Consider the following 27,808-nt stretch of genomic DNA (forward strand, 5'->3'; position numbering starts at 1 on the left):
TCAAACATTAGAAAACACTTTAATTAGAAGATTTACACATAAAAAAAACAAATAGAAAACTGGTCAATGGTGAGGTTGGCAGTGACTTGTCTCATGCTGCCACTCGTCTCTGAGCGGCAAGTCGGCGTTCTGTCGTCTGTTGGACAACGTTGTGGTACTCGTCCAGTTTGTTTCGGACTTTATTGTGAAGCTGGAATGAGCAGAACGTTTGGTGAGTGATACTCGAGCTGTAAAACCAGCAAACAAACATGATGGGATGCAAACAGGAAGTGACTCACGCTGCTGTGCGTCTGTGTCTCGCTCAGAGCGTGCAGCAGCTGATCGATGGCGGTGTACGGCAGCCAGGCGGGCGGAGACGTGGCCGAGAGCGGCCGCTGGAGAAAAAAATAAATAAAATAAAAAAGATTCAGCGACGCCGTCAACGACCCGCTGACAGACGCGAGGCGGAGAGAATCCCTACCTCGATGCCAAAGTACTGGTGTCCGCGGCCGAGGACGGCGTCCACGTACTCCAACACCAGCTCCGCAGCCGTTTCCAGGAGGTCAAAGTTCAGGAGGAGACGCAGCAGCGAGGGAGCGTCAACACACTAGGAAACCAGATGATGATTAAAAAATTCACAAGATAAACTAAAACTAAACATAATACATACAGAGGTAGATCCAGACAATATAAAGCACAAATAAACCAAAGTAAATACAAACAAGTCAGCACATCTAAAGGCTCAATGAACTGCAGACTGTAGCCCCGCCCCCCTTTCACCTTGTAGGACTTAAGCAGCCAATCAGGAAGCGGGATGCCGTGCGACAGCAGCTTGTGGATGACGTGGCGGTGATGCTGCCCGTTGGTGGACGGATACCTGTCCAGGTAGGAGGCCAGCAGCCGCCACGCCTCGTCTGTGGCGCTGAGGAAGACGAAGAGGCGCCGTGGTTACCGATCACGGTCTGCTGCTAATCCATCAACTGACTGATCAGTGTGATCACTAACAACGACCTACCTAGACTCTTTAGTGTTAACGACTGATAGCTGGTTAGCCGCCAACCAGCCCCAAGCTTCGCTCTGAGGCTCCTCCCCCCCAGACTGCAGCTGGATGCACCTGGACACATGAACAGGTAAACAGGAAGTGGGTCAAGTGAGCGTTTGAGGAGATCTTAGTGTTCTGGGAAACCCACTTGAAGGTCAGGGTGTCGAAGATGGGACTCAGATCCAGTTTGAAGATGCGGCTCAGAGACAGAGCCGAGTCAAAGAGTCCAGTTTGGACCAGGAGTTGAACGAGCTCCTGCGCAGACGCCCCACCTGAATCAGAAGAGTCACAACCATGAACGCGCCGGTCGGCTAAAAGGAGATCAGCTCTGTGATTTCAGAAGAAACCACAGATCAACGATCTCATCGGTTTATTCTACACTAAACTCTGAGATGACCCGGCTCAGGGTCACGCGTACCGGCGATGGCTGCAGACGGCGGGTGGTGCTGAGCGAGCGTGAGGCGAGCGCGGGACAGGAAGTACTCCTTCTCCAGGTCGCAGAGCTCCAGGATGTCCACCTGCCGTCTACCTGCAGCTGCAGAGGAAGCAGACGTTGGATCGGCTCTCAGGCCCACCCACATTAACCTGACAACAGCCAGATGCATGTCTCGCTCCGCCTAGCTCCACTCATCCATCTGGGACAGATCCATAGGAATTCCCTTTATTGAAGGCTGGGCCTTATCAAAAATCCTTGCATATGATTGGATAAGCCACTTGTCTGTCATCTTTATCAACGTGCTATTTCAACCACTCACACCTAAGCTAATCCGTGACGCTGATGAGAGCGACGCAGGAAAAAAAAATAAAAAATTTATGTGTTTGCGGCTCTAGAGGCGTTTTATTGACAGTGAGCTGACAGGAAGAGGGGGAAGACAGGCGGCCGCGGGTCGGAGTCGATCCCGGGCCGAACGTGTTGAGGACTAAAGGCCTCCTAACATGGTTCGTGCTAAACGCTAACGGTTAGCGGCTAACCGCTCGTTAGCCGCTAACCGCTTGCCAAATCCGGTCGGGAAAAAGGCGAAAACATGGTTTCCACCAACAAAAGCCTTCAGAGCCGTTCTCTGATGTTCTTTTAATGAAACAATATCAGGTAGATTGGACAACATGGAAGAAATAGCAGCATCAATGTTAACGCTTGCTTCCTCGATGCGAGCCGCCATTGTTGTTGGAATCTCACGGTCGCTTCTCCGCTACGTCACATCCAGGAAACACCCGCCCTGCGTCCTGATTGGCCAGACCATAAATTTGGTTGGGGAAATCACTTTCAATGAGCGATGTCCCAGATGTATGTGAGTGGAGCTAGGCGGAGCGAGACATGCATCTGGCTGTTGTCAGGTTACACCCACATACCCTTAGACCCGCTCGCAGGTAAGCATCTCACCTGGTTCTGCTGGAAACTCTCCGTCCGAGTTCCTCTTCGGGGACGCCCCGGGTCGCCCGTACTGCAGCAGAGACACGGTTATATGCATGCACTGCTGCGTTACTGCGTCTGTGTGTGTGTGTGTGTGTGTGTGTGTGTGTGTGTGTGTGTGTGTGTGTGTGTGTGTGTGTGTACCTACCATGGTCCCGGACACCGGCTGGACGATCCAGGCGTACTCGGGCCTGATGAGGCGCAGGCAGTTGAGCGCAGCGAGGTAGCAGTTCACCTGTTTCTGGAGGCCGAGTCGAGTCCGGACCTCCCTACCGAGGCGCATCCCGAACTCAAACATGACCGTCCCCGCTAAGGAGACAGGAGGACAGAGAGAGACGGGCATGCGTGAGCAGCAGCGGGGATCAGGGCGCTGACCAAAGCCAGCGCCAGTGCTAAGCTTTATCTGGTTCTGCAAAGAACCGCCTTAGTTGTAGAACCCAGCGACTGCAGTTCAACACTGGAACGGGTTTAGTGCACAACCGGTTTGGGCCTCCCACCTTTCCTGTAGTTGTGTCGGGTGATGTGGAAGGCGTACAGCAGCTCGTAGTAGTTGTGTGCCAGCAGATCCAGACCGCGAGCGCGAGACTCGATGATGCCGACGACCTGTGGGGGGGGGGGGGGTCACATGACCACAATGTTAAGACCACTGAGCTATATAATACACTGGAGTGCTGATTTTGCCAAAAAACTGAAGTCACTGGCCGCCATCTTGCTGTATGCGTATATGTATATATGTATACACATATGTAAATATATGTTTTTGTATATTGTTATTTATATATTTATAAATGTTAAATATATATTTAAATTAATAAAATGCAAAATATTTCAGCACATGACTTTCTCAGTACTTGATAGGTTTAGAACATAACATAAAAGTATATGGCATTTGACATTTTAAAAGTTTTAAGCCCCCCCTGAACATGAGAAAATCCTTGTTATTTGATGCTGTAGCGCACATATTCCCTAGTTACTGGGGGAAAATAGGGAGTACCAATATGGCGGCTGGTGGCTTCACAGCGACTCGTTCAAACAGACGGTGATTAGCACTCCGGTGTATAATATAGCTCAGTGGTTAAGACGGGCAAGATGCTGAGGTGCAACTTCAAGACAAATGCACACAAGTGCATTAGAGACATGGGCGATGCAATAATTATGTGTGAAAGGGACGTGCTCCGCCACTTTTGACAGCTATCTGATTGGATCTCCTCCTTGAGCTCTTGCTGCTGTTCTTATGAATCCATTCCACTTGATTGATAGAATACTTTTAAATGTCTAAAACTCCACTCCGCGTTTTCCTGGTTACCCTCAACATCTCACCGCACTGCTGCTTTCTCTAGACATAAATAAACTGAATGGAAGCTGGAAACGTCAGTCTCACTGAGATCTCACTGTGCCTAGTTTTTACTTTTTTATTTTTAAATTACTTTTTATATGGCCTTAAACTGAGCCTTGGGTCTTGTTAAATGACTGCAAAACAAAAACATCTAAATCTACTTAACTTTGCTTTATGTTTGCATGATGTGATCCCTTTACAGACTCAATTTACGTCAGAGGATTCCCAACAAAAGGAGCGAAAAGTTAAAATTCCTCTACAGGACAGTTTATTTTCCACCCAATGTGATGTTTGTGCTTTTAACTTTAGGGTTGTCAGTCGTCCTGTAAAATAAAGAATCGTCCTTTACTTGATTGATGTTGCGCCCGTTTGGAAGCAATACGGGACGATTTGTTCCGTATTTTTTCCATAAATGTCAGATACGCACGTCTGTCCCATACATAACATTTAGTCTAATATGAACAGAATAAAACACAGTTAAAAATAAAGCCAGGGAAACTATTGTGAGATTCAAGCAGGATGGCTTCATTCACACCTGCGCTGCTTTCACAGTTGAGAGCTAGATATTATATATATATTAGGGCTGGGCAACGATTAAAATATTTAATCGCGATTAATCGCATAATTTGCCTGATTAATCGCGATTAATCGCATTGTATTTACAAACTCCAAGAATAAATTCAAAAGTAGTGTAAAGAGCACTTTTATTTTAATGTTCTGCCGCCATATGAACAAAAGTGTTGTAACATTTGTAACACATATTTAGTGTAAAGCTCAACTTAAACATGTAAAACAAAAAATAGCAATAATAATAAATTAAAGCTTATTGCCACTGACAGGGAATTCTCTTTATTGGGAAAAAATCTACCAAAAACAGGCAATTTCTGAGGTAACAGCAGGGAGCAGCATTACCATTTTAAGTTCAATACCAAAGTTTAACTTGGCAGTGGTTACAACTAACTTGTTTCTGTCATATTCGATGCTGGAAGAACTTTAAACTGAAATGCTTGCTAACTCGATATGCTTGCGTTTATATATATATATATATATATATATATATATATATATATATATATATATATATATATATATATATATATATATATATATATATATATATATATATATATTCACATTAAATATTGTCAAAATGTTGTCTTTTATAAAATGAGGAGCAGAAAATTTATTTTGAATTATAAGAATCATATGACGATATGATTTACATGTAGCACCCCAAACAGTTATGCAATGTGTTATATGCGGATATATTAAACCGATATATGTTCATGTCATTGCCAAATGACATGAACATGCAAGAATGGTTAATAAAATAAACTCAACTTATAATACCAAGTGATTTCATAGTCTTTCTACAGATAAGTTCAATATGTTGTTTCCAACTTAATTTTTCATCAACAATAACTCCTAATAACATGATAAAAGAATCAGAGCTGATATATCGAGCATGCCTGCCGATGATCAAACAATGGCGATCACATCTGATCGCGGCTCATTGATGAGGACCGACGCCCCCGCAGGGTTCCTCACCTCATCGTGAAGGTTCGTGTAGGGAAACTGGACCAGATCCTGCAGCTGGGAACGTTCACAGAGAACCACGACCAGCTGGCGGAGACAATCCAGCTGCCTGGAGAACAGACGTGATTTTAATTCACTTCAGAACCGGGCCTGACTTTAAGCAGGCGAGCCGACAGTTAAACTACACATGGTTCTGGTTCTGAGCGTGCGTACATGCTGCTGTCGGGGTTCTGGGTGAGAGCTTCATAAGCTTCGCTGTTGTGTCCCAGATCCAGGTGATGCTTGAAGATCCTGGTCCACAGCGCCGCCTGCAGGCAGACACACACACACACGCCGACATGTTCACCTGTTCACCTGCAGCAACAGGTAACAGCAGGCCGCTCGCTCATACCTGACAGTGGACGTCGTCATCCGCCTCGGCTATGGCCAGAGAGGCGAGCTGGATGACGAGCTCGGGTAGGCCCACGTCCTCCAGCAGCCGCAGCACCTGGTCGCACACACGGCACAGGTGAGAAAGGCACCCGACAGGTGATCCCCACAGGTGCGAAACACCTGATGGTCTTTACCTTGTTGTAGTACTGCAACCTCGGACTGGTCGCCGCCTCCTCGTCCTCGCTACCTGTCAGCTTCCTTAGGAACTCCTCCCTCTCCACCTCTGTCGCCGCCTCCTGGAAACACCGCAGGGCCTGCCCACAGGTACACACAGACAACAGGAAGTGATGTCAGGGGCTCAGGTGAGCAGGCGTGCGGAGGCAGCAGAATGCCGACATACCTTCTGGCCCTCGCCGTCGGCCAGGTAACACTGAGCCAGCATGAAGCGGCACGAACCGATGTTCACCTGACACCACGGGCCAATCAGACGCACGTAATCCTGCAGGGAGACAGGTAGGACAGGTGAGAGACAGAGGAGAGGCCAACAGGGATGCAGTGGAAGTCGTCAAAGAAACAAGAGACAAAACGGTGGACAAAGATATGGGAGATGGATAAATCAGAGCCAGAACCAGCAGAAGATGACAGGTAAAGGACTTCTGGGTATTTTCTGTTCAGGTTCAGGTGTTAAGCCTGAATTTAGAAATCTAGGATAAAGATAAAGGCCGGCTTGACACGGTGTGATCAGAACATCCTGGTTTTATCCGTTTCAAGACAGATAAAGCCAGTAATTGAGGAAAATGTTCGCCCTTCGCTACAACGGATGAGTTGTGAGTGGCAAACATAAAACAAGCAGCATCTTTTTTTATGGAGCCTTATGAGGAACTGAAGCTCATCAGACTCCAGAAAGGAAACAGTGCTGCTATAATAAAGGAAAACATTTATTTGGAGCTACTTATGGGGCGAAGGAAAAAAAAAAAAAAAAATTTCTCTGATCTATCAGGTTCTGACTCTAGAGGGCGCTGTTTCTCTGACCCATAACTTAGGGCTGGGCGATATGGATTAAAAAATAAATCTCCGATTTTATCATACCAAATCCGATTAATCGATTTTTTTCCTCCTTTTTGTTTCATAAAAAGAAATTAAAGAAATTATTTTAAAACCTTGCTTTTATGTCAAGCATCTCGTCAGGGAGTTGATCTGAATTCAAAGTACAACTAAAAACAAGCTGTGAAACATGCTTGTAAAACAAGATGGCAGCCGTGCCATTATAAACAATGAAAATATAACAAAACATTTGCTGCTAGTGGTATTACACATTGAGCTAAGAACAGGCTTCACTGCACTTGTGAACTTCAAACTAAGTTAAAAAAAAAAAGTAAATAAGTAAATGAAGTACCTCGTATTATGGTAAAAAAAAGTTTCTACTTAACAATATTTTGACAATATGTTTGCCTAAACATATATCCAGCATCACATGCTGTTCTCTTCATGGAAACCCAATGAGTGTATTGGCAAAATAAATCCAGATTTTCCAAAAATGAAATCTTAAAGAATTGTAAATTCAAATTAATCGATTGAATCGATTTATCGCCCAGCCCTAGCATAACTCCTTAAAACAGTAAATCAGCATAGGATGAAACTAATTAAGCAGATAGTCTTTGCAAAACAATGTTCACCTCATATCAGATTAATATTAATACAAATATTGTTGGTATTTAAAACACTAAGCATAGACTCTAAAACATTGAAAGAAGTTCATGTGGGATACCTGATGTGCAAATAAATGACCTATTCGTGATAAAATTTATCAAACATGAAATTCCCTTAACAGCTGTTAGGTCACTGAGCCTTATGGTTTGTGTAGTTTTCTTCCCTTTTGTGGCTGTGAGATCCGTATTTTGTGCAAATGAGGGAATATGTTTGTTTTATAGGCGTCAGCTAAACAGCGCCCCCTAGAGTCACAGAATTTCCTGGTAAATGGTGTAATACCAGACTTTGACACCTTTACTTCTTCAGCCATCATCTAATCCCCTCAACACATGCAATAGTCTATTAAAGGTTATTCTGTTAAACAGCAGTCTTCAAAAACACAGTTGAACATTAGCAATGCCCACATGGATAATAATAAAGTTAATAATGATATAGGCTACCATCATAATTTAAAATAATAATAGCACTTGTGTAAATTACCAATGTGTATCAGTGGTGTTTTAATGCAGCCTGTTAAAACCAAAACACAGATAAGGAAACAGAATCACTGACAAAACCAATTTGGTTTCTGATCAGTGTGATTAGTGATTGAACAGAGAAGATACTATGGGAGTTAGGGTCATTTTGACCTTTTTCCCTGGCTCTCGCCGATGGGAGTAAGAGAAAAACATCTGGAGTCGTTATTTACTAGGACTGTTCCAAGATATGTCAAGTAGTGGAACTAATCGCTCTGTTGTTGTACTTTTTGTGATAAACACTTCCCAGAATTTAAGCCCTGTTGCCAATTGACGTCAATAGCGTGTAGCGCACACACACCAATGGAGACACACAGACACTTGTGTTTAACGCACACACATTATGAGCCTTTAAAATGACAACCATTGTATTTGAATGTCAGAATTCGCTCCTGAAACCCGTTTGTACGTTTCTAGGCATAATAAAGACGAATTCTCGTTGTTAAGACAAAGGAACGCCATTTTCTCTGAGTCTTTCTTTCTTTTTAAAAGGTTAATAGTTAAGTAATTCTCCCACAAAATTGGTGAACCCCGGACGTGATAGGAAAAAAAAGGGAGTTTTTTTTGCCTTCCCGGACAGACGGCTTGGGTTCCCCCGCACGGAACTGGCCCCTCCGCGGGGGCCAGTTCCGTGGCCCCCGCTAACAGGCAGGATTATCTAATCCTGCCTGTTAGCCTGTTAGCCTGCTGCAGGCTAGCTGCACAGAATAAATCAGCATGTTAACTGATGTGCTGCTGCTTTTCTGAAACCGAGTCCAGACTTAATTCAGATATCAGGAAAACCCTCTGTCCTGGTTTTGTGAATCAGGCCCCAGGGATGATCAGGGGTTAAACCCGACTCACCTGCAGCTGCGTAAACTGACAGTTGGCCATCAGACACTCTGGGAACTGGAAGCCGGGGTTACTGGGCCAGCTGGGACGCAGCGGTTAAGACAAACACACGGGAACACAGAGCCAGAAGGACAGGCATGCTAACGGATACTGGACTCGCTCCACGCTCTGATGAAGGATACATGAGCTGGGCTAGCAGCTGGACCAGGCTGGAGATCATGTGGGTCCAGATGAGCGGAGAGTCGGTGTTCTGCAGGGAAAATATCTGGGAGATGATGATCCTCCGGGCCGCTGTCTGATAGAAGAGCTCCAGCACCGTCTGAGGGCTCAGCGCTGCAGAGACACAGTTCAGACCAACGCAGCGTCACAGACGGTCTACATCAGGGGTGTCAAACTCATTTTGGTTTAGGGGCCGCATACAGCTTAATCTGATCTCAAGAGGGCCACACGAGTAAACTCATTGCAAGATTAAATAGAACTAATAAAAGTGAACTTGTTGTTGATTTTTATATAAAATTAATTTCACTTTTACACAATATATTATGAATAACCTCAGCGTTTTTAAGAAAAGTATGTGCAATTTCAACAATACTTTTACTCAGTTAAACATTTACTTGTGCATTATGCATAATAACTGATCACAGTGATTGTACAATGTTGCAAAACATTTATTCATATTTTTTGGAACTTAAAAACTCTGTCCTGCATGACAAAATACATCAAACAGATAAAAATTAAGAAATGATTTAAAATCAATTTTCCACATCTGAAGCTCAGTGCTACCATCTGCTGATTAAAACAGCGCCCCTCATGGACAATATAGGAACTGCAGAGTTTCAATTAAAGGAAGTACATGTTTTTTTTCAATAATTGTTTTATCATTCTCTTCCTTTTATCTCCTCTTTCTTTCACCTTTTCTGTTGTTCTTCCGTTTCTCTCCTACTTTCACATTGTAGTGTCCATATCATTTGAGATATCATGAATTATAATAAAACTATTCACATTCATAAATTAAGTGGAGCACTATGGCAAAAGCAGTACTGCTCCACTTGTGAAAGTCAAATCTGATGAGCTCTTTTTGGCATTAAGACAACAATTCGTATTGCCACATTGCCAGACAGGACACTGCAATAAAAAAATTAATAAAAAAAAAGATTTTTTTTAGTTTTTTTGAATAATGATAATGCATTTAGCCACCGGGCCGGACTAAATTATTCGGCGGGCCAGAACCGGCCCGCGGGCCGTATGTTTGACACCCCTGGTCTACATGAACACAGCTTCTTAGCAGATAGAGTCCAGACTGTCCTCCCTCAGATCGAGCAGCTCTCAGATATTTAGCTGCAGCGGAACAGTTTTTTTTTTTTCTTCTATGTAATCAAACTCAGGGCTGGACAATAATTCAATAATATATAGATAGATAGATAGATAGATAGACGTATATCAGGCATGTCCAAACTGTGGCCCGGGGGACTTGGTCCACCAGCACAGGTGGCTGATGCTGATGGAAGATTTTAGTTTTTAATTAGAAGAGAATTATTACAGAAAATGTAAGTACTTTTAATAAACACACTTTTGACATACTTTTTAATTTCACAGTAACGTCTATCCAGTGATGTTTAGTTACTCAAATGCAGACTTTGGTGCACTAAAATCTGCTTTGAATTAAAATATTAAAAGTTGGCTAATTACAGCAAATGTCTTCATAACAACAACCGACCCAAATACTGTTCTTATATTGCTAGACCTAAAGGAGTTCAGTTTATTTTTGTTAGAGTCAAATGAAATTATTCCAAATAATTCAAAGAGTTCAGAGAGCATCCGTTCTTTTTTTCTTTTTTAAAAACTTGCAGTTTTGCTAAAAAGATGGTTGACTAAAGGTTTGAGTTTTAATTCTGTGTTTAGACTTAGACAACTTTATTTGTCATTCTGTATGCACAGAGTGCGTACAGAATTTAATTTCGTTGCATACAGCTTGTAAATTGCAGTAAAATTAAATTACAGTATAAGGTGCAGCAGTGATTCAAAAGTAAACAATTGAAATGTAAACAATGCAGGAGAACGTCACAGTGTACAGGTGAGTATTTTTAAAAATCATTTGTTTGTACAGAATTTGATTGTGCAAAAGGGCATTTTGTGCAAGAATGCATTTAATGCATTTTGTGTATGTATCTAAAAATAAGTCGCTAAGCAACAACATCTGCATTTTTTGCACATTTTAGCATCATTGCAGCTCATATAGCATTAAAAATGCTATTGGACCCTTAATCTATTGCACAAACAAATGCATTCATGCACAAATGCCATTGCACAATCCAATCTGTACATAAATAATGTCTCTTTTTTGTTACACAATTGTTTGTATACTGTATATTTAAAATCTAGTTTACCTCTAAATCTCTGCCGCACCTAAAACTGTAATTTAACTTCTACTGTGATTTACAAAAGCTGTACGAAACGAAATTTCGTTCTGTACGCACTTTGTGCATACCGAATGACAAATAAAGTTGTCTAAGTCTAAGTCATAAAATGGGCAGAGCTGCACTTAAAATATATGTTTTGAATTTGTTATTGATATTGATTATTATGATTTCTATTTTATCAATATGTTTTTTTTCTATGTCGTCCAGCCCTCATCAAACTGCAGGTCTGTCTGATTTCTGTTCAGCTCAATGCAGAGCAGCGTTTTGCAGCTTCAGGCGGGTTCTGATGTCTGAGAAAACAGCGACAGGCTAAACTTTGTGGGTTTTCTGACCTGATCGACCCGTCGACACGCTCGGCGTGTCCGACAGCTCCAGCGCAGTGAGGTGCTGCAGGTTCACGTCTCTGAAACGACAACGGGAGAGTCAGGGATTCGGCTCGAGGACACGGGTATACGCAGGAGGCGCCTGTGTGTGTCTGCTCGCGCTCACATGGCGTCCATGGGAACGGAGGAGGCGAGGCTCTGACTGACGCCTTTGAGGAGGTGATAGGAGGAGAGGAGGTGGGAGGTCCGGGGAATGAGATCCTGCTGGAGCTGGAGCAGCTGGGCTCCCCCGCCCAGGAACACCTGGACACACACAGTCAGCAGGTAGACACGCAGGACAACAGATGAGACTGAGCACACCTGCTCCACAGGTATCATCATCACACCTGTGCAACACTCAGACGCTACACGACAGGTGGGACCTTCTCTGTGCACCGGCAGTGTGTACGTACGTTGTCTCCGAAGTGCAGGTAGAGTTTCTGCAGTATGAGCAGGTCTCTGCAGAACTGGGCCCGGGTCATGGCCATGTGGCAGACAGCCTGGCAGACGACGGAGACGGCACAGTTGCTGCCGTAGAGCTGAGACAGGCTCATCCTGACGCTCAGGCCTGCAAGACACGAAGCGGGGATTACGCTCCATCACTCACGAGCCACGCAGGTCCGTCGGCATTCGGGCCGCCTACCTGGAGCGACGGGCCCGTCTCCACCCAGCTCCGAGTCGGTCTCCAGGTCCAGCTCCCTCAGCAGAGCCATCATGGCTACCGAGGGGTTCCGGATGTCCTGCAGTTTGTTCTGGATGTCTTCGATCACGCCGTCCCTACGGGAAACAAGGTCAGCGGTTCCTTATGCTCTCTAGTGATTGGTCAGGAATACGTCTTTAAAAGAGTCCAGCTGCCAATCAGAATCTGGGCAAACGTTGTGGTCCTGTCAGGTGACCTACTGTATTTTTCGGACTATAAGTCGCACTTTTTTTCCATAGTTTGGCCGATCCTGCGACTTATATTCAAGAAATATCAAATTTAAATGGTAATTCATAATGACCAGCAGGACTCAAAGAGTAAACATTGCCGTCTGTAGCCACAGGAGGGCGCTCTAGGCTAGTGAAAACCATCATGCTCCTGTACAACTTATACAGTGACCAGACCGGACAGGAAATACCTGATTTCCCCGTTTTTGATCACCTGTCCTGGAAAATTCTGTCCCCGATTTTATTTTATCATGAGGAGTAAAAACGTTTAGTGCAACAAAAGGTATTTATCCGGTCCTGCTGTCTTCTCAATGTAGTAGAAGACCTGAGCCGAACGCTTCTTTCCCGCCCCGTCGGCGCTGCAGATCATACAAAACGAACCAAACCCCCCAGACAGAGATTCTCAACAAAATCAGAGACGTCCCCGGTTAGAGAAATCTGGTCACCTTAACTTTAAATTTAATTACATTTAATTGAAACATTAACTTATAAACAAAGACTGAAGACATGTCTGTATGTTGTATTAGCTGTTTCAGTCTACATTCACGCAGTGGAGCGTTGCGCGGTGAAGCTCGTAGGACCCCAACCACAACAGAACTGGAGCTAATAGCAGCTAGCGCTAGCTTACAGGTCTGTAGTCCGGGCGGGTTACAACTTCACTGATGCATATAGTGCAGTGCGACTTATAAGCCCATTTACACTACCCTTTTTTAACCGATCCATGCCGAGCTTGGATCAGTTAACCGTGCTGAGCTTGGTTCTTACGACCGTTTACACATCACGCTAGCACGGTTCCTGGCCTCCTAGTGACGATCTGCGGTACTACTGCTCTCTAGGATTGAAGGAGGGAATCAAGCAAATAAAAATAGCGACGCCCGTAACATTCAGGAAGTTATGCTTGGTTATAATTGTGATATTTCATTGTTTGCGGAGAGTCAAGCGAAGAAGGCAACCTTTGGTGAATTTACTTGATAGAGTCGGCTTTTGGAACGTGGATAAGACAAACGAACGTTTAATCAGGATTTACAGACGCAGGAAACAACGACAGACGTTGAGGTTCATCACACTGCTAAGCAGAATCATCACTGGAAACCGTGTGTCACTGTAGGGAAGGTAGTATTATTATGAATGTCTGAAACCGCAAAATTAGTCAGCTGGCTGTAAGGAGATGAAGCGGTCTGCTCATGCGCTCTTTGTTATCAGAGAACCGGGCCAGAACTGGTCTAGATTTAGCGCGGTTCGGTTGTGTCTGGCACGGTTTAGTTCAGTTTACGATCCATTTACACTCGATAGTTATCTCAGTTACTGAGCTCGGACCGTTCTCGGCATGGTTTAAAAAAAAAAAAAGTTGTGTAAACGGGGCTTATAGTCCAAAATATACGGTACCGTCTGTGTCGGGTTCTGGGTTTATGTGTCTGGTTCTGCCAGGCGACCTACTTGTCGTTGCACACCATGTTCTCCAGGACCAGCTCGGCGGCCCTCTCGGGCGTCTGCAGATACTCCAGAGCTTTCTCCATCTCGTACGCCATCTCCGCAGAAACGGTGTCGCTGACGAGCCGCAGGGTCCGGACCAGCTGCAGGACGTCTCGGGCCACATCCGGGTCTGAGACGGAAGCAGCGAGGTGACTGAACAGAATCGCTCCAACTCAAAGAGATATTCGCGTTACGGCACGCAGAACTGAGACATCGGTCCGGTTTGGGGGTCACACGTCTCGACCCGGCTGCATGTGATTGGTTACCGTCGCTGATGGGCGTGTCCTCCTCAGACTGCAGGTACTGATCGTAGGACAGGTACAGGTGATCCACGGCGAAACACGGCAGCAGGAACGACACGAAGCCCTGGACCACACAGAGGATGAAGAGCAGTTCAGAACCCGTTGACCCGATTTGACCCCGTACCACATGGCCAACCAGGAGGGGGCGCTGCCACCTCCACAATCCTGATCGGATCAGCGGCGCTAACAGACGCTCCATCGTCAATAAGCAACAGACGCAGCGTAGCTTTAGTCCTGCTGGTACCGCACTCACCTTACGGAGCAAGCAGGCCATCCCGGTTTGCTGGCAGACCGTCAGGCCCAGCGGCGTGGACTCCACCTCCTGGTACTGCAGACAGCAGGAGTAGAACCGGGACCAGAACTCCACCTGCAGCTGTCGGTACTCCTCCTGAGAAAACTCGAACTCTGTGACGCTGCTCTGCAGCTGCAGGTGGGCAACACGTTAAAGAGAGAGAGACGGGTCAGTTGGGTTTGAATAAACATTAAATACATTTTAAGATCCAGGGATGCACCCATATTAAAACTGATGTCTGATAACAGATTTACTACACCATATTTTTCAGACCATAAAGGCGCAGCGGATTATAAAGCTTTTTTTTTTTTTTTTTACAGCATCGTGATACTCTGAAATCGGGGACATCTGGTCACCCATTCCCGAGGGGGGGAGTGACATTATAGACTTAGAATATGTAATGGGGCTGGACGATAATTCAGTAAAAATATTTATCGATCGATTGATTTATATCGATGATGGAAAAAAAAAAAGTTCAATAGCATAACAGTTTTCCTTCCTTATGCATTCTAGCCATGTAGGTTAATATTACAGTCATTACAGCCTCCCAACCAATCACAGTGCAGACCCAGGAACGCTCCGCCACTAAGCTCCGCCTCCTTCACAGCACACACGTTCTTTATTCTTTTTTAAAAACTAGCAGTCTTGCTAAAAAGTTGGTTGAATAAAAGTTTGAATTCAGAGTTTGCGTGTCCTTTATGTAAAAATAGGTCGCTAAGCAACAGGATAAAACAGCCAGGGCTGGACTTAAAATATTTGTTTTGAATTTGTTGATAATTATCGATATCGATCGAAAAAAGTTCAATAGAATAAAAGTTTTCCTTCCTTTTGCATTCTAAACTATCATGTAGGTTAATATTATAGTCATTATATCCTCCCAACCAATCACAACGCAGACCCAGGAACCAAGCTCCGCCACGTTTCTTCTTTTTTTTTTTTTTTTTTTTTTTTTTTTTACTTTTAGTTTTGGTAAAAAGTTGGTTGAATAAAGGGTTGAGTTTGAATTCAGTTTGCTGTTCTGTATCTAAAAATATGTCAGCATAAAATCCCTACTTTAAATATATGTTTTGTATTTCTTGATAATTATCAATCAATTTGATTTATATTTTATCGATAATACATAGTGCGTCTTATATGTGGACAAAGACACACAGACACGTTAATTTACGGTGCGCCTTATGGTCCGAACAATACGGTAATAACAAAAGCACAATGTAGCAACTTGGGTCTGCATCAGTAAGGGTTCTAGGAGACGGTGACATTGAAACTTGATGGCAGCAGAGTAACAGCGCCACCTACTGCTGGTGATAAGACATCCTCCGGTTTCAACAGGAAATTACCTCGCTCTCCACAGCCTGGGTCACCTCCTTCTTCAGGTTCTCCCAGGACGCATCCGGGATCCTCTCAGAGCCGCGTCGGAAGATCTGGACACAAGTTAGAGGACCATGAAGCCAGAGTAATGGCAGAACTCCTGCCTCACACTGCAGACAGGTGGACTCACCTGCAGGGCTCTGACGATGGCCGACGCAGTGAAGCGCAGCGGAGAGAAGAGCAGCTCCAGGTAGGTCTCCTGAAACAGCAGCATGGCACAGAGATGAAGGATAACTGAGAAGATGGCGGAGCCAAAGAACACATTCAACCCACGATAGACCCAGACCGGTCTATCTAAATAAAAACTAAGCTCCTAGGCTGTCCTGGTTATCGGGTAAAGCTCAGTTCTGTGCTGCTGATGTGTGGCGGGGACGTACCCTGGGGTCCAGATCCACCCCTACGGAGACTTCTTCCTCCGGTGGGGGCTGAACAAACACCTGGTTCCACTGACCCGCCGTGTTGCTGCAAAAAAAAAAAAAAAACAGAGACGCGCCGAGTTTGAACCAGAGCTTCACTGCAAAAATGGAACTAGAAATAAGTAAAATGTTCTTAAAATTAGTGTATTTGCCCTTGATTTGAGCAGGTAAATAAGATGATTTGCCAATGGAATAAGATTTTTGCACTTAAAATAGGAACAATTCATCTCAATCGTCTTATTTCAAGCGCAGGATGTCTAATAATCTTATTTTAGTGGTCAAAATACTCATTCCATCGGCAGATAATCTTAAATCTAGGATAAATACACTAACGTTAAGGACATTTTAGTTATTTTTAGGTCCGTTTTTGCAGTGTTCTGGGACTGAAAAGTCTCTGATGCTCCCGCTTACTGTTCGAAGTTGATGTATTTGACCAGAGCCGAGTTGGACTCGTCCTCCCACAGAGCCCAGACGTCGGTCGGGGTCAGAGTGAAGTCCACCAGAGCTTCCTGCAGCACAAACCGTTGGGTCCATTTACAACGAGGGAGACAAAAACAGCCACCAAGAGCCGTCTCGTGGGTTTAGATCTGTAATTGTTTAAAGGCATACTATGCAACATTTTTCAGTTAATTAATGTGTTCCATACCGTTTTGGATGATTAAATTAGTCATTTCAGGTCGAACAAAGGTTTTCTCGGACGCCCTGGTGGTCTGTGGGGGAAATACCGTACTTGCAATAGCATACCGCGAGCGAGCTATTTTTAGAAACGTAACGTCACGATGACGTCACATCACGTGGTACGCAGTGGGGCAAACTTGCATAGTCCGCCGCTGTTTCGCTGTAAAAGAGACGTGCGTTAGCCTAGGTTTTACTCGGTAAACGACTGCTTTTTCCAAATCTAAGATCATGGTTTTTAAACATTGTTGCTATGGAACGTGCAACAGCGACTCGAGTTACGCTGATCGGCCGCATATGAAGGATGTTTTCTTAATTACTTTCCCGAAATTCAAGAGTGCCAAGGAGAAATGTGTGCGATGGATATACCGGTGCGGTCGGCCTACATATGTAGCAAGCATTTTGTTGGAGGAAAGGGCCCGACCGAAGAACATCCTGACCCAATTCCAGCGACATCAAGTAGTGAACAGGTAAGAGTATTTTGGTGGCCGACATGTTAATAAAGTAGCGCCTGCTACCATGACAGCATATAGGCTATCATGGTAGCAGGCGCTAACATGATAGCCTGCTACCAGGATAGCTTACTCAAAAACATTTCAAATAAGACAAACATCAAACATATACCCATTCCTGGACGGTGATTGCAAACAAAAAAACGGCCGACGCCGCCTTGATCGCCGCGCAGGAAAAAAAAAAAACAAAGCTTACCGTTCATCAACTCGGCCCGTTTCCAGTCTTTTTAAACCCTCGACACTCAAGCCATTGTTTGAGCTGAAGGTTGGTGTGTTCTTCGACAGTGCGACCAGTAATCCGTGCGCCTGGGACATCGTCTTGGGAAAGTTTAACGGCTGCAAAGTCGGTCATATCGCTGTTTCTGTTGCGCTTGTAATAGCTGGTTGCTACGGGCGTTCTCTACCTGTATGCCCTACCTAAGCGGCAAAAGGGGCGTTGCTCTTGCGTCGGTGACGTCACGTGCGCGGTACCCCATTGCAAGAGCCCTCGGTCCGCACCCACAGGCTCAGAAGTCTGGTGCATCGCGAGAGTCGGTCTTGCTTTACGGCGAGAACAGTTACACGCCCCCAGTGAAAGGTGTGCTCGTTGCTAGCGCAGTGGCGATATTTGTGCAGTTATCATGGCGGAACCAGCGAGAAAACAGCGAAAGCCCATGTCAGAGCAGGCAAGAAAGAGGAAAAGGGTTCTGGACAGAGAGAGGAGTCGTACACGGGTGAACATCAGGCAAGCTTTTTCAGAATGGCGAGAGCTAAAAGAAAAAGAAGGCTGCAAGGCAGACGCGGACCTCGCGTTTCTGCTGATGCGATTGTAAGTAACATTGGAATGGTTTCTCTCTCTCTGTGTGCATGTTCATACTTTCTCTGTGTTAGTCATTGTTTGTACTGCTGTTTTTTCCACTTTTCGTTGCGTTCGCCTGTCTGCTAAGCACAAAACAACCGCGCCTGGCTTGATGGAGAAACCAGAACAGCTGAGCATATTTACGACAGTGCACTTTTACTTTCGCCCTCTGGGGGGAGCCTCGCTGGAAAATCAACCCCGGTTGCATAGTATACCTTTAAGTTGTGTCTGTGTGGACGGTTCTGGGTGTGGTCTTGCTGTTCTGCCTGTGGACCCACCTGAGTGCTGAACAGAGAGGAGATGTGTTCCAGGCTGTAGCGGCTGTTGTCTGTGCCGACGAGCTGCAGGACGATGAACTGTCCTCTCTGCGGGACGGCCAGGTAGACGCAGAGACACAGCCCGGTTCTGGGCGAGAAGGCCAGCCTCAGACGGTGCCCCTGACCCGACAGCCGCCTCACGCCCTTACAGGCCGGCATGTACTCCAACATGTCGGCCTCCAGGAGACACGACTGCTCCTGGGGGGGAGAAACAGAACCAAGTTATCAGAACACGGCTAAGAATCAGACACAGAACGGCACTTTTCTGGATTTTGCTATTTAGAACCTAGGGCTGGACGATAATTCAATACCTGTATCGATCGCCGTCATAAGTCGGTAAGGAAGGAGATAAGAAAATGAGCCTGTGTGCTTCCTCTGAGGCTAATTTAGCATAGGAACCTCACAATGTCCCTTACAGGCGCTAAGGAGCTATAAGGAATCCCACAATCCTGACGTACTAGCACAGCCCACCTCACAGAAATGAATGAAAATGTCCCGATTAGGGCTGGACAATATTTTAATAACAATATATATCGATCGATAGAAAAAAAGAGTTAATAAAAAGTTCAATATAATAAAAGTTTTCCTTCCTTTTGCATTCTAGACTATCATGTAGGTTAATATTACAGTCATTACATCCTCCCAACCAATCACAACGCAGACCCAGGAACCAAGCTCCGCCCCTTTTCTTTCTTTTTCTTTTTTTTTAAACTTGTAGTTTTGGTAAAAAGTTGGTTGAATAAGGGGTTGAGCTTGAATTCAGTTTGCTGTTCTGTATCTACAAATTAGTCAGCATAAAATTCCCACTTTAAATCTATGTTTTAGATTTATTGATCTGCTTTTAATAATAATAATAATAATAATAATAATAATAATAATAATAATAATAATAATAATAATAGAACTTAATTGATCTCACAATGGAGAAATTCACTTCTGCATCAAATAAGTAAACCTTTCTTGAAATTTGTGTATTTGTCCTTGATTTGAGCAGGTAAATAAGACGATCTGCATATGGAATAAGATTTTTGCACTTAAAATAGGAACAATTCATCTTCATCATCCTATTTCAAGTGCAGTATATCTAATTGTCTTATTTTAGGAGTAAAAATAATCACTGCATTGACAGATTATCTTATTTACAGGCTCAAATCAAGGACAAATTTTCTAATTTTTAGTTTTGTTTTTGCAGTATAGGCGGATAAAAACAGGACCGGACACATTACGATGAACCCTCTCTCTTCTGCTCTTTAAATTTCACCAACTGAAGCTGTTTGATAATAATATTAATAATAATAATAATTGAACTTTATTGATCTCACAATGGAGAAATTCACTTCTGCATCTTAACCCATCCCCTTAGGGAGCAGTGGGCTGCCACTGTGCGGCGCCTGGGGAGCAATTGGGGGTTAAGGGTCTTGCTCAGGGACCCAGAATGGCAGCTTCTGGGAGTTGAACTCAGAACCTCTGGGACCGAAGCTCTGTGCTCTAACCACTAGGCCACCAATCCCTTTTTCTCTGTACCGTCCAGCCCTGTTAGAACCTCGCGGCTCCGTCAGAGCACAGCGACCCGACCCACCGTGAGCGACCACATGCGCAGCCGGTGATCCTGACAAAGAGCGAAGATCAGCGAATCCTCCTCCTCCTCCCGCACCGCCAGGCTCAGAACCCGGTCCGGCGGACTCTGCTCCCCCCGGATGGCGGTGGGCATCCAGCCGGAGATCCTCCTCATCACGGAGCTCCTCTTCAGCTCCACCACCGACGCGCTGCCTGCAGACACCAACACGCTCACAGCCCGACGTTCACGTCGACGCGCTCGCATCGCGTCAAGGTCACGTGACTCACCCTGCGAGTCGTGGGGTGGCAGCGTCACCACGGTGATGCCTCCTGCAGGCGAGCCCAGGGCGAAGTGAGCGTCTCCGTGGAAGCTGAGCCACGCCGACACAGCGCCGGGAACGGCGGCGTGCCCCGCCCAGCCGGGGATCAGGGCGCAGCTGGCCGGGTCCTGGAGGTCCAGCTTCATGACGTCGGTGAAGATGGACTGCATGTGGCGCTCCGTCACCAGCTCCTGGAACGAAGCAACATCCACGCTGGATCAGAACGCAACGCCACAAACACGCAGGAGACACGGCGGGGATCACGCCATATGTACCGCCACAGAGTCAGAATGAAGTTTATCTTAAATATGTGTCAAAACAATGTAAAGCATAAGAGATCCATCTATCCTATATTATGTATAGCCTACACTGCAAAAACTGAACTAAAAATAAGTACAATTCTCTTGAAGTTATTGCATTTGTCCTTGATTTGGGAAGATAAACAAGATTATCTGCCAATGGAATGAGTATTTTGAACCCTAAAATAAGACAATTAGATATACTGCACTTGAAATAAGATGATGGAGACAAGTTGTTCATGTTTTAAGTGCAGAAATCTTATTCCATTGGCAAATCATCTTATTTAGCTGCTCAAATCAAGGATAAATATAGTGATTTCAACAAAAGTTTAGTCATTTTTAGTTCCATTTTTGCAGTGTATATTTTTACACTTATTTAAGTTCATTTCAAACTCTAATTATGGTTAATATAATATTTAACGTTAAAAAGGTACTTTATTTTGAAAAACCAACACCGCCTGCTACTTCCCGTCTGGCTGCTAGTGGCTAACGGGCTTTTCTGCTCTCAGGAGCGAAGGAAAACTAGACGACAGTCCTGTGTTGTATATTTAGGGTCTTTATTGCTATATTTAATGACTTTTCAGACACATAATTTTCTTTCAAAAAGCGACTAGCAACAAGTCTAAGACTTTACTGAAAGTAACAATCGTTCTGATGTCACTGTGTTGAGGCAGCAGCTGAGCCCTTTCTCTTTTCCCTCAGCGCCGTCTCACAGGCAAACCACAGCCGCCTCATCCTGACAGCCCGGCATGCAGAGCAAATAACGGAGACCCACGGCAAAATGAATCACGCACCCACAGAAGTGCTTTTGCAAAGGCTACATAATGTTTTCCTAATGGGTTTCTACATTAACTATATTCCACAAGTTTAAGAAAAATAGAAAGAAGTTGAGTCGTTCCTTTACTGTGTTTGTGTGTTTGGCACCTTCCTTATTTTGTTCTTTATTGTAGTTGTGCTCCATCAATGTACTTTAAATAGTGTTTTTAGGGCTGAACGATTTTGCAAAATAATCTAATTGCGATTTTTTAAATATATATTGCGATTTAATGCGATTTTTTTCCAGTTTAATTCATCATGTCTTTTTAAACATATACAAACAACAAATCAATCTGTTTCCTCGCCGTGCGGATTAGTTGCTAAAAGACCCGCAGCATCTAAACTCGGAGCAGAAATGATTGCGTTCTGCCTACAATATATTTCAACCAAAATTGCAATTTTGACTTTTCTCTGCATTAACCACAAGCAACAAAAATGTTCTCTAAAAAAAAGATGTTTGTAAACAAGGACTATTTAAAACAAGAACCTTTAATGTTTCTATTAATCAGAATATTATTCAAGAGAACAGCTTTTAGTTGATTTGGACATCAATCCTTGTTGAACATAAAGTGCAACCAACAAACAAGTATATGTATTAAACTGATTGACCTGTACTTAATGCTATACATGATTATATAAACTCTAAAACAAGTAATAAAATTAGATTATCTCACTGCTGCAACTGTCTTCCCTTTCATGTGGAGGCAAACCCACTTTAAACATTTTACCAACACCTAATGGACGTGTCTAATTCCCTAATTGTTACATAGCCAAAAATTGCAGACTCTGCGATTTGGAAATTGCGTTTTTTTTAAATCGCGATTATATTGAAAATGCGATTAATTGTTCAGCCCTATTTTTTATTGTTGCCGTTATCGTTAGCTGTAGCTGAGGAGGCCAGTTTTAGTCGAGGTCGTGGAGTTGATGCAAGGGACAGAATAATGCCAGTCATAGGAGTGAGGATGAGGAGGAGAAAGAAGGAGGAGGAACCAAATAATAAAACAATGGCAAGTCTCAGTGTTTGCATTAAATTATGTAAAACCTCCAACGATTGCAGTCCAAACCAAGGCCTTTTCAGACGACTAGTAAAATTATTTCAGGTCTAGCTTGTATTTGAAGCCATGCCTGTAGTGGCAGTTGGAGGGCTTTTCGCCCGGGGAGTAAATCAGCGTAGACCCTGCCCTGCATGTACCAAACGAACACAGCGTTGTTTTATACCTGAACATGTGCAGAACGTTTAGACGCGGAACCAAGTGTGCGATGCGATGTTCAGCAGGGCAACTTCACAAAGTGACACCAAAGCAAGACGGGGAGGACTCCCACTAAACTCTGCTGTTTGGGAACATTTAGGCTTCTCATGCAGCTACAGTAGAGAAAAACTTGGACCGAACCAGAACTTAATGTCCGCACCTTTAAACAGCGATGAGGTAATTAGCTCGCTCACCACTGAACTGAACTTCTCACAGAAAACAACCTCAGACTTGATGGAGAAAACTTAAGCCGGGCATACACTTTATGATTTCTTGCCCTTTTTGGGCCGATTCTTCAGTCATGTGAGAATTTTTTTTCGATCGGGCCGAGTTTCAGCTGCAAGGTGCGTTGTGTAGCATCCAGGAGGTAACGAGGGGCGTTTAGCCTCTCATGACCATTTCCCGATCAGGAATCGGACGGTCAGACGAAAATCAAACTTGCTTGAAATTCAGTCGGCCCTCGTGAGCTGATCATGAACGCCTCCTGGTGTTAAAGCAGAGCTACAAGCGTCTAAGAGCCGATTTCCCCCAACCTTGCACACTGCACATGTGCAAACAAGGAAATTCTTTTTCTTGTCAGATGAAAACATAGGAGTGGAGAGAAGCATGGCGGCGGTACGTGTGACATGGAGTCAAACTACGGAGGAGCAACTACAATGGCGTACCGCGCACGTGACGTCACCGTCTCAAGAGCAACGCCCCTTTTGCCGCTTAGGTAGGACATAGAGGTAGAGAACGCCCGTAGCAACCAGCTATTACACGCGCAACAGAACCAGCGATATGACCGACTTTACAGCCATTAAACTTTCGCAAGACGATGTCCCAGGCACACGGTTTACTGGTCGCACTGTCGAAGAACACACCAACCTTCAGCTCAAACGATGGCTTGAGGTTTGAGGGCTTAAAAAGACTGGAAAACTGGCCGAGTTGATGAACGGTAAGCTTTGTTTTTTCCCCTGCGCGGCGGTCATGGCAGCGTCGGCCGTTTTTTTTCTGTTTGTAGTCACCGTCCAGGAATCGGTATATGTTGCCAATAGGTAGCTACAAAACAACTGTTTACATCTTTTCTTTATTTTGCATCGAGCGTACCTCTCCAGCTGAAAAAATGATGACAAAACAAACAATCATGGTCAACTTAGGGACCTAAGCCAATATCGCGAGACAGGATAGACACGCAGACATGACAAAAGTGTAACAAAGGATGGCTCGTTTCGTCGTGAGCTGTTCGACGTATGATCAGATTTAAGCTTCAATAAAACACCAAAAAACTCTTACCTGCTCACTACTTGATGTCGCTGGAATTGGCCAAACGCCATTGCCAATGCAGCGCGTTTCATTCTAGTGAGCCTCAGATTTAACAGTGAGCATTGACACTTTTCTTTTTCTTCTTCTACTGTTTACATTTGGCTTCTGGATAGATGAGTCTGAAAAGCAGCATCTCCATATGGGGATGAGTTCGACCTAGTTTTTAGACGGACAGTGTGAGCAGTCAGATCACATCAGAGGGTCGGGCCGTACAGTAAAAACAGAAATGGTGAGCTGTGAACTTTTAAACACCGAGGTTTCGTCAGACAGTTTGAGCTGCATCTGAGTACAACGATTGAAAATATCGTACAGTGTATGTCCGGCTTTAGCTGACGTCCAAATAGCGGCAATCAACCCAACTCTGTACATCATAGAAAGTCGGAGGAATCTCCATTGATCTCCCGCTACAGCTGCTCATGCTGCATCCAGGACCAGCGGGCAAACTTGGTCATCAAAATATCAAAACAACCCGAAAGTAATATAAGCAACTTTTATTCTTATACGGGAGCAATCTTTAAAGTCCATACGTCAGCCTTGCGACTCTATTGTCGTATAATTGATCTACCTATCCAGTCGTGGGATTAGCCGGCCATTCGCCAACAGCAGCAACAAGCAAAAAGGCCAAAGTATCTTTAAGAAGGTGCGGGTAACACAACAAACATCCACACAGCAAGCAGGTCACACGACATCAAGAAACAAAGCTGATGTGGAGCAGAGAAGAAGACAGAAGGTGGAACCTGCAGAAGAACCTCAGCAGATCGTTCCGTTCGGGAACAGGAAACATTTTTTGGGGGGGCGGGACTCACGCTGCGGTACATGCGCGCCGGATGAGGAAGCACCAGCCTGTGGACACTCTGATTGGTGCAGATGAGAATGACGACGTTGTTTAGGGTCTCCTGGATGGTGACTCCGCCCGGCAGAACGCTGCAGCAGCTGAATTTCAGTCTGATGGCGTTATTCAGCAGGTTGGTGTCCAGAGACTCCTCCACCAGCTGCACCGTGTCCGCTGACGTCCACCTGCAGCACAACAGGGACGCAGAGATGAATCTGAAGCAGCAGCAGGAGACTTTGTAGAAGCAGCAGCGGCGGCCCTGAACTCAAATATCAACACTGCGGTAGAAAAGTCCCGATCAGTCGTCTTCTACTCACCAGTGGACGAAGCGGTTGCTGGTGACGGACAGCAGCTTGCCGCTCTCTTCATAATGGAAAGCTCCAGCGCTGTCTGGAAACTTCAGCCCACCGGAGGGAGCGCTAACACCTGCGGACAGGAGAGGTATGCTGTTAGCCACAGAAATTAGACACGAGCCAGTCAGGAGTGCAATCTCAGCAGTGTGACGCATGTCCCCTCAATAGACCATCTTTGTTTCTACCAGTGGTTGTTGCTCTGACTCAGGTGAATTTGGTCTTTAATCTTAACTTAATCCATCCTGCTGTAATGAACTCTGCAGACGTTTATGACGGCAGCTTTCCAAAACTAAACCGGGTCTTTGCAGCCTTCAGTTCACCTGAAGGTGCCGTTTGAAGCGTTTCTTACTGAATTGGTTTTTAAAATCATCTGAACATTAATTAGTAATAGGGCTGGACGATTTAGAAAAATAAATAAATAATAATAATAAAAAAAAAAGAAAATCGATAAAATAGAAATCATATTGATCGATATCGATAATTACCAACAAATTCAAAACATATATTTTAAGTGCAGCCCTGGCCGTTTTATCCTGTTGCTTAGCGACCTAGTTTTAGATACAGAATAGACAAACACTGAATTCAAACCTTTATTCAACCAACTTTTTACCAAAACTATAAGTTTTAAAAAAAGAACGCGTTCTCTTTGAACTCTTTGAAGGGGGCGGAGCTTGGTTCCTGGGTCTGTGTTGTGATTGGTTGGGAGGATGTAACGACTGTAATATTAACCTACATATCTAGAATGTAAAAGGAAGGAAAAGTGTTATTCTATTGAACTTTTTAATTACCTTTTTTTCCTATCATCGATGTACGTCTATCAATAGATATATATTTTTATTGAATTAACGTCCAGCCCTAATTAGTAACATATTGTAGTTTGATTTATAAAGGATCAGTTACCCACTTAGAGATTTCTTTGGTTTTTGCTTTTTTCCCCCCTCTCACATCAAACTATATTTTATGTCATAAAAAGATAGATTGCATGCAAAAAGTGCTTTTCATGTCAATTTCTTTAATCAAAGGGGAAAAAAGCGATCCAAACAAATGTGGCCCTGAAAAAGCAACTTCCTCCAAAACTTAATTAGTTGTGACACCATTCATATCGACACATGCAATCAAGTGTTTGTGATAAGTGGGTCAAAGATTTTTTGGGATTTTTTTTCTAGAGATGCACAATAATTCTGCGTTCATAACATATCGGCCGGCATTATTTATTTATTTTGTTTACTTATTAATATCAGTCCCATAAGAAAAACTGGTCTTACACTAAAAACTAAAGTCCATTTCCACCTTGTTGTTTATTGTGCATTTTTTCAGGAATGGAAAAGCAGCTGGCCATGTGGGGTTTGTTTGGTCATGTGACAGTAATGGTGATGATAATGATGATGATGATGATGATGATGATGACACATGATTGGGTGTTAAACTGAAGCAGAGAGCAAGGTCCTTTTATTCAGAGTGTAGAAAGGGCAGAAAATGATACATATAAATATGATAAATAGTAGCTCTGGCCAAAATAGCTATACTGATACTTTCAATATTGTGCTAAATCATTATATCAGTGCGTCCCTGATTCTTTCCCCATTTAAGTTTTGTCTCTCTTTTGTGTAGTTTAACTTCTGTGTGGATTTGTTTTATTTATTTATTTATGGTATGGACTATTTCTGTTTTTAAATGAAGACTATTGTGTTTATTTTATTTCACTATGCCTGAAACTTCTGAGGTCTCCACATTATATCATTCTTTCCTTCAGAGCCACAGCTTGTCAACAGATAAGCTCCATGTTTGGGTTTAGTTGGGTCGGTTCGTCCATGAATACACGCCCGCAGTCCAGACAGGACCCAAAGGAGCCACGGTCTGAATGGACAGGTATAAATTCAGGTGTGTTGATCTGCGAGCGGCTGTGGATTCAGTTAGTTCTGGTTGGAGCTATAGGCGTTTGATCGGAACCAGAAAGCAGCAGTTTTGACGGTCAGAAGTTTTTGTTTTCAGAGAGACTCTGGGTCTATCTAATACCGGAAACCGGAGCCGGTAAAGCCGACGGCTCTGACCGGAGAGCCTGACAGGAGGTGACCTGGTCACATGCGGCTGGCCGTCAACGGTAAACCCACGGAGGACTGAGCGCACGGCGAGTTAGCAGCGCCGTTAGCTGCTGTTAGCTTCAACCTTGCGGTCCGGCTGCTTTCACAGAACATTCAGAACCAAAACCCGGAACCGCCTGGCCCCGTCAGAACTCGGCTCTCACCTGGACTCACTATGACCTCTCGGAACCGCCGTTCTGCTTCCCGCCCGAACCCGCAGATCTCCACGAGACTGTGCTCCAAAACAGCCGCCATCTTCTCTTCCTGCTTACGTGCAGGCCCGGGCTGCGCGCGCTGCTCTTTCAAACAGCTCTCAGCTCACAGACTCACGACAGGACACGCCCCTCCCGCTCATTGG

General features: G+C 44.4%; 1 protein-coding gene across 1 annotated transcript; it reads right to left on the minus strand.

Annotated features, from left to right (window-relative positions):
* Positions 1–27,757, minus strand: nup160 (nucleoporin 160). The gene is made up of 34 exons (XM_036125329.1): positions 27,615–27,757; positions 25,334–25,442; positions 24,991–25,201; positions 20,483–20,705; positions 20,217–20,407; positions 18,599–18,835; positions 16,707–16,804; positions 16,257–16,341; positions 16,010–16,078; positions 15,849–15,932; positions 14,470–14,640; positions 14,181–14,280; positions 13,879–14,044; positions 12,158–12,291; positions 11,928–12,082; positions 11,642–11,778; positions 11,485–11,555; positions 8,915–9,065; positions 8,745–8,814; positions 6,077–6,175; positions 5,871–5,990; positions 5,696–5,791; positions 5,518–5,612; positions 5,317–5,413; positions 2,930–3,035; positions 2,581–2,741; positions 2,403–2,463; positions 1,440–1,556; positions 1,170–1,293; positions 995–1,093; positions 760–901; positions 461–586; positions 279–374; positions 1–190 (listed from the first exon to the last, which is right to left on the minus strand). The coding sequence occupies exons 1-34, from the start codon at positions 27,703–27,705 to the stop codon at positions 92–94; spliced, it is 4,191 nt and encodes a 1,396-aa protein (XP_035981222.1). The 5' UTR covers positions 27,706–27,757; the 3' UTR covers positions 1–91.
* Between the last annotated feature and the right edge of the window lie 51 nt (positions 27,758–27,808).

Source organism: Fundulus heteroclitus, chromosome 2 (genome assembly GCF_011125445.2).
Source record: "Fundulus heteroclitus isolate FHET01 chromosome 2, MU-UCD_Fhet_4.1, whole genome shotgun sequence".
Classification (NCBI taxonomy): Eukaryota; Metazoa; Chordata; class Actinopteri; order Cyprinodontiformes; family Fundulidae; genus Fundulus; species Fundulus heteroclitus.